The sequence below is a fragment of the Salvelinus alpinus genome, chromosome 23 (assembly GCF_045679555.1).
Source record: "Salvelinus alpinus chromosome 23, SLU_Salpinus.1, whole genome shotgun sequence".
Taxonomy (NCBI): Eukaryota; Metazoa; Chordata; class Actinopteri; order Salmoniformes; family Salmonidae; genus Salvelinus; species Salvelinus alpinus.
The window spans coordinates 12,953,424-12,967,190 of record NC_092108.1 but is presented as its reverse complement, the minus strand read 5'-3'; the positions used below and the strand labels follow the sequence as shown (position 1 = coordinate 12,967,190).

The window sequence follows — 13,767 nt, the reverse complement described above, 5'->3', positions numbered from 1 at the left end:
CCTGTGTTTCAACTTGGTCAATTACACCCCCGGGGTTTCAACTTGGTCAATTACACCCCCAGTGTTTCAACTTGGTCAATTACACCCCCTGTGTTTCAACTTGGTCAATTACACCCCCGGTGTTTCAACTTGGTCAATTACACCCCCAGTGTTTCAACTTGGTCAATTACACCCCAGTGTTTCAACTGGGTCAATTACACCCCCGGGGTTTCAACTTGGTCAATTACACCCCCGGGGTTTCAACTGGGTCAATTACACCCCCGGGGTTTCAACTGGGTCAATTACACCTCCGGGGTTTCAACTTGGTCAATTACACCCCAGTGTTTCAACTGGGTCAATTACACCCCCGGTGTTTCAACTTGGTCAATTACACCCCCGGTGTTTCAACTGGGTCATTGGACTTGACGCAGTGTGTGTGTGTGTGTGTATGTGTGTGTGTGTGTGTGTGTGTGTGTGTGTGTGTGTGTGTGTGTGTGTGTGTGTGTGTGTGTGTGTGTGTGTGTGTGCGACAGAGATAAACACAAAGAGAGTGATTATAATGATCTCCCCATGGTATAATTGTTAATATATTTATGAGGCAGATTAATTAAATCAATCCTATCAAAGAGAATTAGACCGGTTACCCCCCCGGTGTGTGTGTGTGTGTGTTTGTGTGAATTGGATATGTGTGATAATTGAGCAGCTTGTTTTCTGAAAGCAGGATTAGCACACTGTAAACAGCGGCCCTGTCCCTCAAGACTGAGCCTATAGAAGAGGTATAAGATGCAGAACTTCATCTCTCTGTGTCTCTATCACACACACACACACACACACACACACACACACACACACACACACACACACACACACACACACACACACACACACACACACACACACACACACACACACACACACACACACACACACACACACACACACACACACACACACACACACACACACACACACACACACACACTTGCAGCCATGTCACCCGTGATACAAGTCAGTATTTGATGCCCATTCAGGTCTGAGGAGATGAGGAGATGACATGGAAATAGGCCACTAGGGGTTTGGGTTTTGCTGGGTATTATGGACGGGGATGGCGGATGGGCGTAAGAATCTGCCTCTGGTACCAAAGGTTGCATGTTCAACTTAATCCTAACCTTAAACATTTGGAGTTAATGCCTAAAGTTAACCTTAAACACTTCGACATTTTAGGTTTAGAGCAGCTTTGGCGTTTGTCAAACATGGATGTCACGCCTGCTCCGTCTCTTCCCCGCCGGCGCTCGAGGGCGCCAGGCTCCCAGCATTGCGGACTCCTGCCATCATTTACGCACACCTGCCTTTCCCCCGTCACGCGCATCAACGATTATTGGACGCACCTGGACTCAATCATCTCTGTCATTACCTCCCCTATATCTGTCTGTTCCCCCGCTCTGTTCCCTGCTTCTGCCTCGATTGTCATATGTCCTTGTTTACCCGTGTGTTGATACTGTTCCTGTCCTGTTACTTGGATGTTCCTCATTAAATGTTCAACTCCCCGTACCTGCCTCTCATCTTCGGCGCCGGTCCTTACAACGGATTAACGTCTAATTCTGACTTGAGACTGAGAGCTTCTTGCACACACACACACACACACACACACACACACACACACACACACACACACACACACACACACACACACACACACACACACACACACACACACACACACACACACACACACACACACACACACACACACACACACACACACACACACACACACACACACACACACAAACCCACCTGTTGGATAGTATAGCACCTGGAGAGAGTTGAGCTGAACACAGATTACACATGGATGCTAATCAAACGTACTCACCGAAGCCCAAACAGGATACACATCAAACGTACTCACGAGGCCCAAACAGGATACACATCAAACATACTCACCGAGGCCCAAACAGGATACACATCAAACATACTCACCGAGGCCCAAACAGGATACACATCAAACATACTCACCGAGCCCCAAACAGGATACACATCAAACATACTCACCGAGGCCCAAACAGGATACACATCAAACATACTCACCGAGGCCCAAACAGGATACACATCAAACATACTCACCGAGGCCCAAACAGGATACACATCAAACATACTCACCGAGCCCCAAACAGGATACACATCAAACATACTCACCGAGGCCCAAACAGGATACACATCAAACGTACTCACCGAGGCCCAAACAGGATACACATCAAACGTACTCACCGAGGCCCAAACAGGATACACATCAAACGTACTCACCGAGGCCCAAACAGGATACACGCAAGCCTGATTTTCCCAGGTTCCTGTGGAGAACACATCCACATATTGTTATTGAGTGGAAGAACACACACACACACTAACAATGGCATGGTATTAGAGGGGATGTAAACACTCAAAACGTACTGACAGCTGTGTCTCCGCAAGGAGCCGAAATGTGGAAAGGGAACAAAGAAAATCTATGATAATGATAGAGAGGAGGGCCTTCCGCCTCTCATTGTCTTCCTCATAGTTGATCAGTGGACAGAATCATTGGAACACACATCTGTCTCTGGTCCAATCATAAATCAGAATCGAGAGATTACTGGGAGAAAAGAGTTGATTTAGTCCATCTATCACACGCTACACTCTCACAATGGTATTTCACTGGTCCTGGAGCATTTAATTGTTTCTGAAGGTTTTTAAAATCCCCCTGAGGACTGCAAGGGCTGATTTGACTCGTAACATAAAGGACAAAGTTGTATTACTTTTTATACCTCTGTGGGGTTTGAAATCAGAGATTCTGTACGAAACGTTTTTCTCTCTTTCTAGTTCAGTAAGGCATCAATCTCTTCTTCAGTTGTCTCATTCGTTCTCACAATCAGAGTGTTGTAGACACACACACACACACACACACACACACACACACACACACACACACACACACACACACACACACACACACACACACACACACACACACACACACACACACACACACACACACACACACAGAAATAGCAGACAATTATACCCTAGAACATTCTATTGCTTTTGTCTGCCTAAGAAACAAAACGCGACACTATCTGCAGCATCTGCCACAATCCCCACTGCTTAGCTAGTTTATTACTATAACACCACTGCAGAACTAGTTTATTACTATAACACCACTGCAGAGCTAGTTTATTACTATATCACCACTGTAGAGCTAGTTTATTACTATATCTCCACTGCAGAGCTAGTTTATTACTATAATACCACTGCAGAGCTAGTTTATTACTATAACACCACTGCAGAGCTAGTTTATTACTATAATACCACTTCAGAGGTAGTTTATTACTATATCACCACTGTAGAGCTAGTTTATTACTATATCTCCACTGCAGAGCTAGTTTATTACTATATCACCACTGCAGAGCTAGTTTATTACTATATCACCACTGCAGAGCTAGTTTATTACTATAACACCACTGCAGAGCTAGTTTATTACTATATCACCACTGCAGAGCTAGTTTATTACTATATCACCACTGTAGAGCTAGTTTATTACTATATCACCACTGCAGAGCTAGTTTATTACTATATCCCCACTGCAGAGCTAGTTTATTACTATAACACCACTGCAGAGCTAGTTTATTACTATATCACCACTGCAGAGCTAGTTTATTACTATAATACCACTGCAGAGGTAGTTTATTACTATATCACCACTGTAGAGCTAGTTTATTACTATATCTCCACTGCAGAGCTAGTTTATTACTATATCACCACTGCAGAGCTAGTTTATTACTATAACACCACTGCAGAGCTAGTTTATTACTATATCCCCACTGCAGAGCTAGTTTATTACTATATCACCACTGCAGAGCTAGTTTATTACTATATCTCCACTGCAGAACTAGTTTATTACTATATCACCACTGTAGAGCTAGTTTATTACTATATCACCACTGCAGAGCTAGTTTATTACTATAACACCACTGCAGAACTAGTTTATTACTATAACACCACTGCAGAACTAGTTTATTACTATAACACCACTGCAGAACTAGTTTATTACTATAACACCACTGCAGAACTAGTTTATTACTATATCACCACTGTAGAGCTAGTTTATTACTATATCTCCACTGCAGAGCTAGTTTATTACTATATCCCCACTGCAGAGCTAGTTTATTACTATATCACCACTGCAGAGCTAGTTTATTACTATATCTCCACTGCAGAACTAGTTTATTACTATATCACCACTGTAGAGCTAGTTTATTACTATATCTCCACTGCAGAGCTAGTTTATTACTATAACACCACTGCAGAGCTAGTTTATTACTATATCACCACTGCAGAGCTAGTTTATTACTATATCACCACTGCAGAGCTAGTTTATTACTATAACACCACTGCAGAACTAGTTTATTACTATAACACCACTGCAGAGCTAGTTTATTACTGTATCACCACTGCAGAGCTAGTTTATTACTATATCACCACTGCAGAGCTAGTTTATTACTATATCACCACTGTAGAGCTAGTTTATTACTATAACACCACTGCAGAGCTAGTTTATTACTATATCACCACTGCAGAGCTAGTTTATTACTATAACACCACTGCAGAACTAGTTTATTACTATATCACCACTGTAGAGCTAGTTTATTACTAAATAAAATCAAATCAAATCAAATTTTATTAGTCACATACACATGGTTAGCAGATGTTAATGCGAGTGTAGCGAAATGCTTGTGCTTCTAGTTCCGACAATGCAGTAATAACCAACAGTAATCTAACCTAACAATTCCACACTACTACCTTACACACACACACAAGTGTAAAGGGATAAAGAATATGTACATAAAGATATATGAATGAGTGGTGGTACAGAACGGCATGGCAGATGCAGTAGATGGTATAGAGTACGGTATATACGTATGAGATGAGTACTGTAGGGTATGTAAACATAAAGTGGCATAGTTTAAAGTGGCTAGTGGTACATGTATTGCATAAAGATGGCAAGATGCAGTAGATGATATAGAGTACAGTATATACATATGAGATGGGTAATGTAGGGTATGTAAACATTGTATTAAGTGGCATTGCTTAAAGTGGCTAGTGGTACATTTTTACATAATTTCCATCAATTCCCATTTTTAAAGTGGCTGGAGTTGAGTCAGTATGTTGGCAGCGGCCGCTAAATGTTAGTGGTGGCTGTTTAACAGTCTGATGGCCTTGAGATAGAAGCTGTTTTTCAGTCTCTCGGTCCCTGCTTTGATGCACCTGTACTGACCTCGCCTTCTGGATGATAGCGGGGTGAACAGGCAGTGGCTTGGGTGGTTGTTGTCCTTGATGATCTTTATGGCCTTCCTGTGACATCGGGTGGTGTAGGTGTCCTGGAGGGCAGGTAGTTTGCCCCTGGTGATGCGTTCTGCAGACCTCACCACCCTCTGGAGAGCCTTACGGTTGTGGGCGGAGCAGTTGCCGTACCAGGCGGTGATACAGCCCGACAGGATGCTCTCGATTGTGCATCTGTAGAAGTTTGTGAGTGCTTTTGGTGACAAGCCGAATTTCTTCAGCCTCCTGAGGTTGAAGAGGCGCTGCTGCGCCTTCTTCACAACGCTGTCTGTGTGGGTGGACCAATTCAGTTTGTCCGTGATGTGTACACCGAGGAACTTAAAACTTTCCACCTTCTCCACTACTGACCCGTCGATGTGGATAGGGGGGTGCTCCCTCTGCTGTTTCCTGAAGTCCACAATCATCTCCTTTGTTTTGTTGACGTTGAGTATGAGGTTATTTTCCTGACACCACACTCCGAGGGCCCTCACCTCCTCCCTGTAGGCCGTCTCGTCGTTGTTGGTAATCAAGCCTACCACTGTAGTGTCATCCGCAAACTTGATGATTGAGTTGGAGGCGTGCATGGCCACGCAGTCGTGGGTGAACAGGGAGTACAGGAGAGGGCTCAGAACGCACCCTTGTGGGGCCCCAGTGTTGAGGATCAGCGGGGTGGAGATGTTGTTACCTACCCTCACCACCTGGGGGCGGCCCGTCAGGAAGTCCAGGACCCAGTTGCACAGGGCGGGGTCGAGACCCAGGGTCTCGAGCTTGATGACGAGTTTGGAGGGTACTATGGTGTTAAATGCTGAGCTGTAATCGATGAACAGCATTCTCACATGGGTATTCCTCTTGTCCAGATGGGTTAGGGCAGTGTGCAGTGTGGTTGCGATTGCGTCGTCTGTGGACCTATTGGGTCGGTAAGCAAATTGGAGTGGGTCTAGGGTGTCCGGTAGGGTGGAGGTGATATGGTCCTTGACTAGTCTCTCAAAGCACTTCATGATGACGGAAGTGAGTGCTACGGGGCGGTAGTCGTTTAGCTCAGTTACCTTAGCTTTCTTGGGAACAGGAACAATGGTGGCCCTCTTGAAGCATGTGGGAACAGCAGACTGGGATAAGGATTGATTGAATATGTCCGTAAACACACCAGCCAGCTGGTCTGCGCATGCTCTGAGGACGCGGCTGGGAATGCCGTCTGGGCCTGCAGCCTTGCGAGGGTTAACACGTTTAAATGTTTTACTCACCTCGGCTGCAGTGAAGGAGAGCCCGCAGGTTTTGGTAGGGGGCCGTGTCAGTGGCACTGTATTGTCCTCAAAGCGGGCAAAAAAGTTGTTTAGCCTGTCTGGGAGCAAGACATCCTGGTCCTCGACGGGGCTGGTTTTCTTTTTGTAATCCGTGATTGACTGTAGACCCTGCCACATACCTCTTGTGTCTGAGCTGTTGAATTTCGACTCGATTTTGTCTCTGTACTGAGACTTAGCCTGTTTGATTGCCTTGCGGAGAGAATAGCTACACTGTTTGTATTCGGTCATGCTTCCGGTCACCTTGCCCTGGTTAAAAGCAGTGGTTCGCGCTTTCAGTTTCACGCGAATGCTGCCGTCAATCCACGGTTTCTGGTTTGGGAATGTTTTTATCGTTGCTGTGGGTACGACATCGTCAATGCACTTCCTAATGAACTCGCTCACCGAATCAGCATATTCGTCAATATTGTTGTTGGACGCGATGCGGAACATATTCCAATCCGCGTGATCGAAGCAGTCTTGAAGCGTGGATTCAGATTGGTCGGACCAGCGTTGAACAGACCTGAGCGCGGGAGCTTGTTGTTTGAGTTTCTGTTTGTAGGCTGGAATCAACAAAATGGAGTCGTGGTCAGCTTTTCCGAAAGGGGGGCGGGGGAGGGCCTTATAAGCGTCGCGGAAATTAGTATAACAATGGTCTAGTGTTTTTCCAGCCCTGGTAGCACAATCGATATGCTGATAGAATTTAGGGAGTTTTGTTTTTAGATTAGCCTTGTTAAAATCCCCAGCTACGATGAATGCAGCCTCAGGGTGTGTGGTTTCCAGTTTACAAAGAGTCAGATAAAGTTCGTTCAGGGCCATCGATGTGTCTGCTTGGGGGGGAATGTATACGGCTGTGATTATGATTGACGAGAATTCCCTTGGTAGATAATGCGGTCGACATTTGATTGTGAGGAGTTCTAGATCAGGTGAACAGAACGACTTGAGTTCTTGTGTGTTGTTATGATGATCACACCACTTCTCGTTAATCATAAGGCATACCCCCCCGCCCCTCTTCTTACCGGAAAGATGTTTGTTTCTGTCGGCGCGATGCATGAAGAAACCAGCTGGCTGCACCGACTCCGTTAGCGTCCCTTGAGTTAGCCATGTTTCCGTGAAGCAGAGCACGTTGCTATCCCTGATGTCTCTCTGGAATGCTACCCGTGCTCGGATTTCATCAACCTTATTGTCAAGAGACTGGACATTGGCGAGTAGTATGCTAGGGAGTGGAGCGCGATGTGCCCGTCTCCGAAGCCTGACCACGAGACCGCCACGTTTTCCCCTTTTTCGGCGTCGCACAGGGTCGCCGGCTGGGATCAGATCCATTGTATTGGGTGGAAGGCAGAACACTGGATCCGTTTCGGGAAAGTCATATTCCTGGTAGGAACGATGATGAGTTGACGTTAATCGTATATTCAGTAGTTCCTCCCGACTGTATGTAATGAAACCTAAGATTACCCGGGGTACCGATGTAAGAAATAACACGTAAAAAAACAAAATACTGCATATTTTCCAAGGAACACGAAGCGAGGCGGCCATCTCTTTTCCTTGCACACTCTACTATATCACCACTGTAGAGCTAGTTTATTACTATAACACCACTGCAGAGCTAGTTTATTACTATAACACCACTGCAGAGCTAGTTTATTACTATAATACCACTGCAGAGCTAGTTTATTACTATAATACCACTGCAGAGCTAGTTTATTACTATATCACCACTGCAGAGCTAGTTTATTACTATAACACCACTGCAGAGCTAGTTTATTACTATATCACCACTGCAGAGCTAGTTTATTACTATAACACCACTGCAGAGCTAGTTTATTACTATAATACCACTGCAGAGCTAGTTTATTACTATATCACCACTGCAGAGCTAGTTTATTACTATAACACCACTGCAGAGCTAGTTTATTACTATAATACCACTGCAGAGCTAGTTTATTACTATATCACCACTGCAGAGCTAGTTTATTACTATAATACCACTGCAAAGCTAGTTTTTTACTATATCACCACTGCAGAGCTAGTTTATTACTATAACACCACTGCAGAGCTAGTTTATTACTATATCACCACTGCAGAGCTAGTTTATTACTATATCACCACTGCAGAGCTAGTTTATTACTATATCACCACTGCAGAGCTAGTTTATTACTATATCACCACTGCAGAGCTAGTTTATTACTATAACACCACTGCAGAGCTAGTTTATTACTATAACACCACTGCAGAGCTAGTTTATTACTATAATACCACTGCAGAGCTAGTTTATTACTATATCACCACTGCAGAGCTAGTTTATTACTATAACACCACTGCAGCGCTAGTTTATTACTATATCACCACTGCAGAGCTAGTTTATTACTATAATACCACTGCAGAGCTAGTTTATTACTATATCACCACTGCAGAGCTAGTTTATTACTATATCACCACTGCAGAGCTAGTTTATTACTATAATACCACTGCAGAGCTAGTTTATTACTATAACACCACTGCAGAGCTAGTTTATTACTATATCACCACTGCAGAGCTAGTTTATTACTATATCACCACTGTAGAGCTAGTTTATTACTATATCACCACTGTAGAGCTAGTTTATTACTATAACACCACTGCAGAGCTAGTTTATTACTATAACACCACTGCAGAGCTAGTTTATTACTATATCACCACTGTAGAGCTAGTTTATTACTATATCACCACTGCAGAGCTAGTTTATTACTATAACACCACTGCAGAGCTAGTTTATTACTATAATACCACTGCAGAGCTAGTTTATTACTATAACACCACTGCAGAACTAGTTTATTACTATATCACCACTGTAGAGCTAGTTTATTACTATATCACCACTGCAGAGCTAGTTTATTACTATATCACCACTGCAGAGCTAGTTTATTACTATAACACCACTGCAGAGCTAGTTTATTACTATAATACCACTGCAGAGCTAGTTTATTACTATATCACCACTGCAGAGCTAGTTTATTACTATATCACCACTGCAGAGCTAGTTTATTACTATAACACCACTGCAGAGCTAGTTTATTACTATATCACCACTGCAGAGCTAGTTTATTACTATATCACCACTGTAGAGCTAGTTTATTACTATATCACCACTGCAGAGCTAGTTTATTACTATATCCCCACTGCAGAGCTAGTTTATTACTATAACACCACTGCAGAGCTAGTTTATTACTATATCACCACTGCAGAGCTAGTTTATTACTATAATACCACTGCAGAGGTAGTTTATTACTATATCACCACTGTAGAGCTAGTTTATTACTATATCTCCACTGCAGAGCTAGTTTATTACTATATCACCACTGCAGAGCTAGTTTATTACTATAACACCACTGCAGAGCTAGTTTATTACTATATCACCACTGCAGAGCTAGTTTATTACTATATCTCCACTGCAGAACTAGTTTATTACTATATCACCACTGTAGAGCTAGTTTATTACTATATCACCACTGCAGAGCTAGTTTATTACTATAACACCACTGCAGAACTAGTTTATTACTATAACACCACTGCAGAACTAGTTTATTACTATAACACCACTGCAGAACTAGTTTATTACTATAACACCACTGCAGAACTAGTTTATTACTATATCACCACTGTAGAGCTAGTTTATTACTATATCTCCACTGCAGAGCTAGTTTATTACTATATCCCCACTGCAGAGCTAGTTTATTACTATATCACCACTGCAGAGCTAGTTTATTACTATATCTCCACTGCAGAACTAGTTTATTACTATATCACCACTGTAGAGCTAGTTTATTACTATATCTCCACTGCAGAGCTAGTTTATTACTATAACACCACTGCAGAGCTAGTTTATTACTATATCACCACTGCAGAGCTAGTTTATTACTATATCTCCACTGCAGAGCTAGTTTATTACTATAACACCACTGCAGAACTAGTTTATTACTATAACACCACTGCAGAGCTAGTTTATTACTGTATCACCACTGCAGAGCTAGTTTATTACTATATCACCACTGCAGAGCTAGTTTATTACTATATCACCACTGTAGAGCTAGTTTATTACTATAACACCACTGCAGAGCTAGTTTATTACTATATCACCACTGCAGAGCTAGTTTATTACTATAACACCACTGCAGAACTAGTTTATTACTATATCACCACTGTAGAGCTAGTTTATTCCTATATCACCACTGTAGAGCTAGTTTATTACTATAACACCACTGCAGAGCTAGTTTATTACTATAACACCACTGCAGAGCTAGTTTATTACTATAATACCACTGCAGAGCTAGTTTATTACTATAATACCACTGCAGAGCTAGTTTATTACTATATCACCACTGCAGAGCTAGTTTATTACTATAACACCACTGCAGAGCTAGTTTATTACTATATCACCACTGCAGAGCTAGTTTATTACTATAACACCACTGCAGAGCTAGTTTATTACTATAATACCACTGCAGAGCTAGTTTATTACTATATCACCACTGCAGAGCTAGTTTATTACTATAATACCACTGCAAAGCTAGTTTTTTACTATATCACCACTGCAGAGCTAGTTTATTACTATAACACCACTGCAGAGCTAGTTTATTACTATATCACCACTGCAGAGCTAGTTTATTACTATATCACCACTGCAGAGCTAGTTTATTACTATATCACCACTGCAGAGCTAGTTTATTACTATATCACCACTGCAGAGCTAGTTTATTACTATAACACCACTGCAGAGCTAGTTTATTACTATAACACCACTGCAGAGCTAGTTTATTACTATAATACCACTGCAGAGCTAGTTTATTACTATATCACCACTGCAGAGCTAGTTTATTACTATAACACCACTGCAGAGCTAGTTTATTACTATATCACCACTGCAGAGCTAGTTTATTACTATAATACCACTGCAGAGCTAGTTTATTACTATATCACCACTGTAGAGCTATTTTATTACTATAACACCACTGCAGAGCTAGTTTATTACTATATCACCACTGCAGAGCTAGTTTATTACTATATCACCACTGTAGAGCTAGTTTATTACTATAACACCACTGCAGAGCTAGTTTATTACTATATCACCACTGCAGAGCTAGTTTATTACTATATCACCACTGCAGAGCTAGTTTATTACTATATCTCCACTGCAGAGCTAGTTTATTACTATAATACCACTGTAGAGCTAGTTTATTACTATATCACCACTGTAGAGCTAGTTTATTACTATAACACCACTGCAGAGCTAGTTTATTACTATATCACCACTGCAGAGCTAGTTTATTACTATATCACCACTGCAGAGCTAGTTTATTACTATATCACCACTGCAGAGCTAGTTTATTACTATAATACCACTGTAGAGCTAGTTTATTACTATATCTCCACTGCAGAACTAGTTTATTACTATATCACCACTGTAGAGCTAGTTTATTACTATAACACCACTGCAGAGCTAGTTTATTACTATAACACCACTGCAGAGCTAGTTTATTACTATATCACCACTGTAGAGCTAGTTTATTACTATAACACCACTGCAGAGCTAGTTTATTACTATATCACCCTCTATTTCTCTCTCCCTCCCTTTCTCTCCTCTTTCTCTCTTTTTCTCTCTCTCTCTCTTCCCATCCCTCTCTCTATCACCCCTTTTTTCTCTCTCGCTCTCTCGCTGTCCCTCACAGTACACTTCTGATCCGTGGTTCTCTTCCAAACCATAATTTATTCCAAGAGAATTTTCAATTTGCTCCTAGCTGATCCGTGCTAATAGTTTTGGCCTGCTATAAAACAGGGAAACAAAATGAGAGTTAGACATTTGAGTTGCATTGCACATACTCTGGGAATTTCTCATTCCTCTTAGAGAAAAAGAAGAACAGGTGCTTGATAGCTTTCCTCTGGCGCCTGTCAATCTGTCATCACACGTTAGTTGGCTGCAGAGTATCCTCTGGTGACAGATGTGGTTCTGGATGCCGAGATTAGTTTCAGAGAGAATTCTGTAAAAGTCTTGTTGTTTTTTTATCACAGGAAGAAATCCTATCGGTCTATATTCTTGTAATCTTATTTAATTTCAATGCCCATTTAGCAGCTCTGTTGAAGGGAACAGTTTTATTTTTTTATTATAATTTGGTGAGAAAATTAAAACAGCTGCCAGGAATGTTACCAGCCTGTCAGATGTGTGAAGAGCATACGAATGACAGTAACCGGAATGTAAATGTGTTCAACTGTTCATAGAGATATAGAAAAGCCCCAGACAGACAGAAGTACAAGCAGACATACACTCCGGAATGAATCGGTGCATTCTGGAACTGCCTCACGGAGGGAGAGAGAGAGAGAGAGAGAGAGAGAGAGAGAGAGAGAGAGAGAGAAGAGAGAGACAGAGGGAAGGAGAGAGAGAGAGAGAGAGAGAGAGAGAGAGAGAGAGAGAGAGAGAGAGAGAGAGAGAGAGAGAAGAGAGAGACAGAGGGAAGGAGAGAGAGAGAGAGAGAGAGAGAGAGAGAGAGAGAGAGAGAGAGAGAGAGAGAGAGAGAGAGAGAGAGAGAGAGAGAGAGAGACCAAGGACATTGATTTTCACACATGGATGCATGCACACACATCATCATTAGCCAATGAACTGCAGTACAAGTCCTTACATAGTTCTTAATTAAGTTCTTAAACAGAGAAAACAACAACAACTATCTAATGCCGCTGCTCTCAGATATTAGTTCAGTGCTGTAAATTACTCCTTTAAAATGTCAATACTGCTGTCCTAACGGCTAAGTAACCAACTAAAGGGCCATACAAGGCGAGACATGGCCGTTTGAATCCAACATCATGCTGTCTAACCTCACCACAGACAACATGTGCCAAATTCATTCCACAGAGGGCCAAGTGTCTGCGGGTTTTTCTCTCCACCCTTGTACTTTATTGATGAATTAAGTTCACTAATTAATAAAGAACTCCCCTCACCTGGTTGTCTAGGTCTTAATTGAATGGAGAAACCAAAAACTAGAGGACACTCTGCCCTCCATGGAGTTTGACACCCCTTCTCCAGACCAATACAACTAGGCCAGTACAACATAAGGCTGAATCACTCACAACCACTGGGGGTGTGAAGGAGGTGTGAAGCCTTGGACATAAAAACGAATTAACATATTGTTCATCC

The 13,767-nt window shown here is 42.2% G+C and overlaps 1 protein-coding gene across 2 annotated transcripts in view; it reads right to left on the bottom strand.

The window, feature by feature from the left end:
* The window catches only part of kcnab1b (potassium voltage-gated channel subfamily A regulatory beta subunit 1b), a 75,371-nt gene that overhangs the window by 38,534 nt on the left and 23,070 nt on the right, over positions 1-13,767 (bottom strand). For both annotated transcript variants that reach the window (XM_071361028.1, XM_071361029.1), the window contains exon 2: positions 2,284-2,327. In XM_071361028.1, coding sequence (XP_071217129.1) covers positions 2,284-2,327 — 44 coding nt within the window. The remainder of the gene's footprint in view (positions 1-2,283; positions 2,328-13,767) is intronic.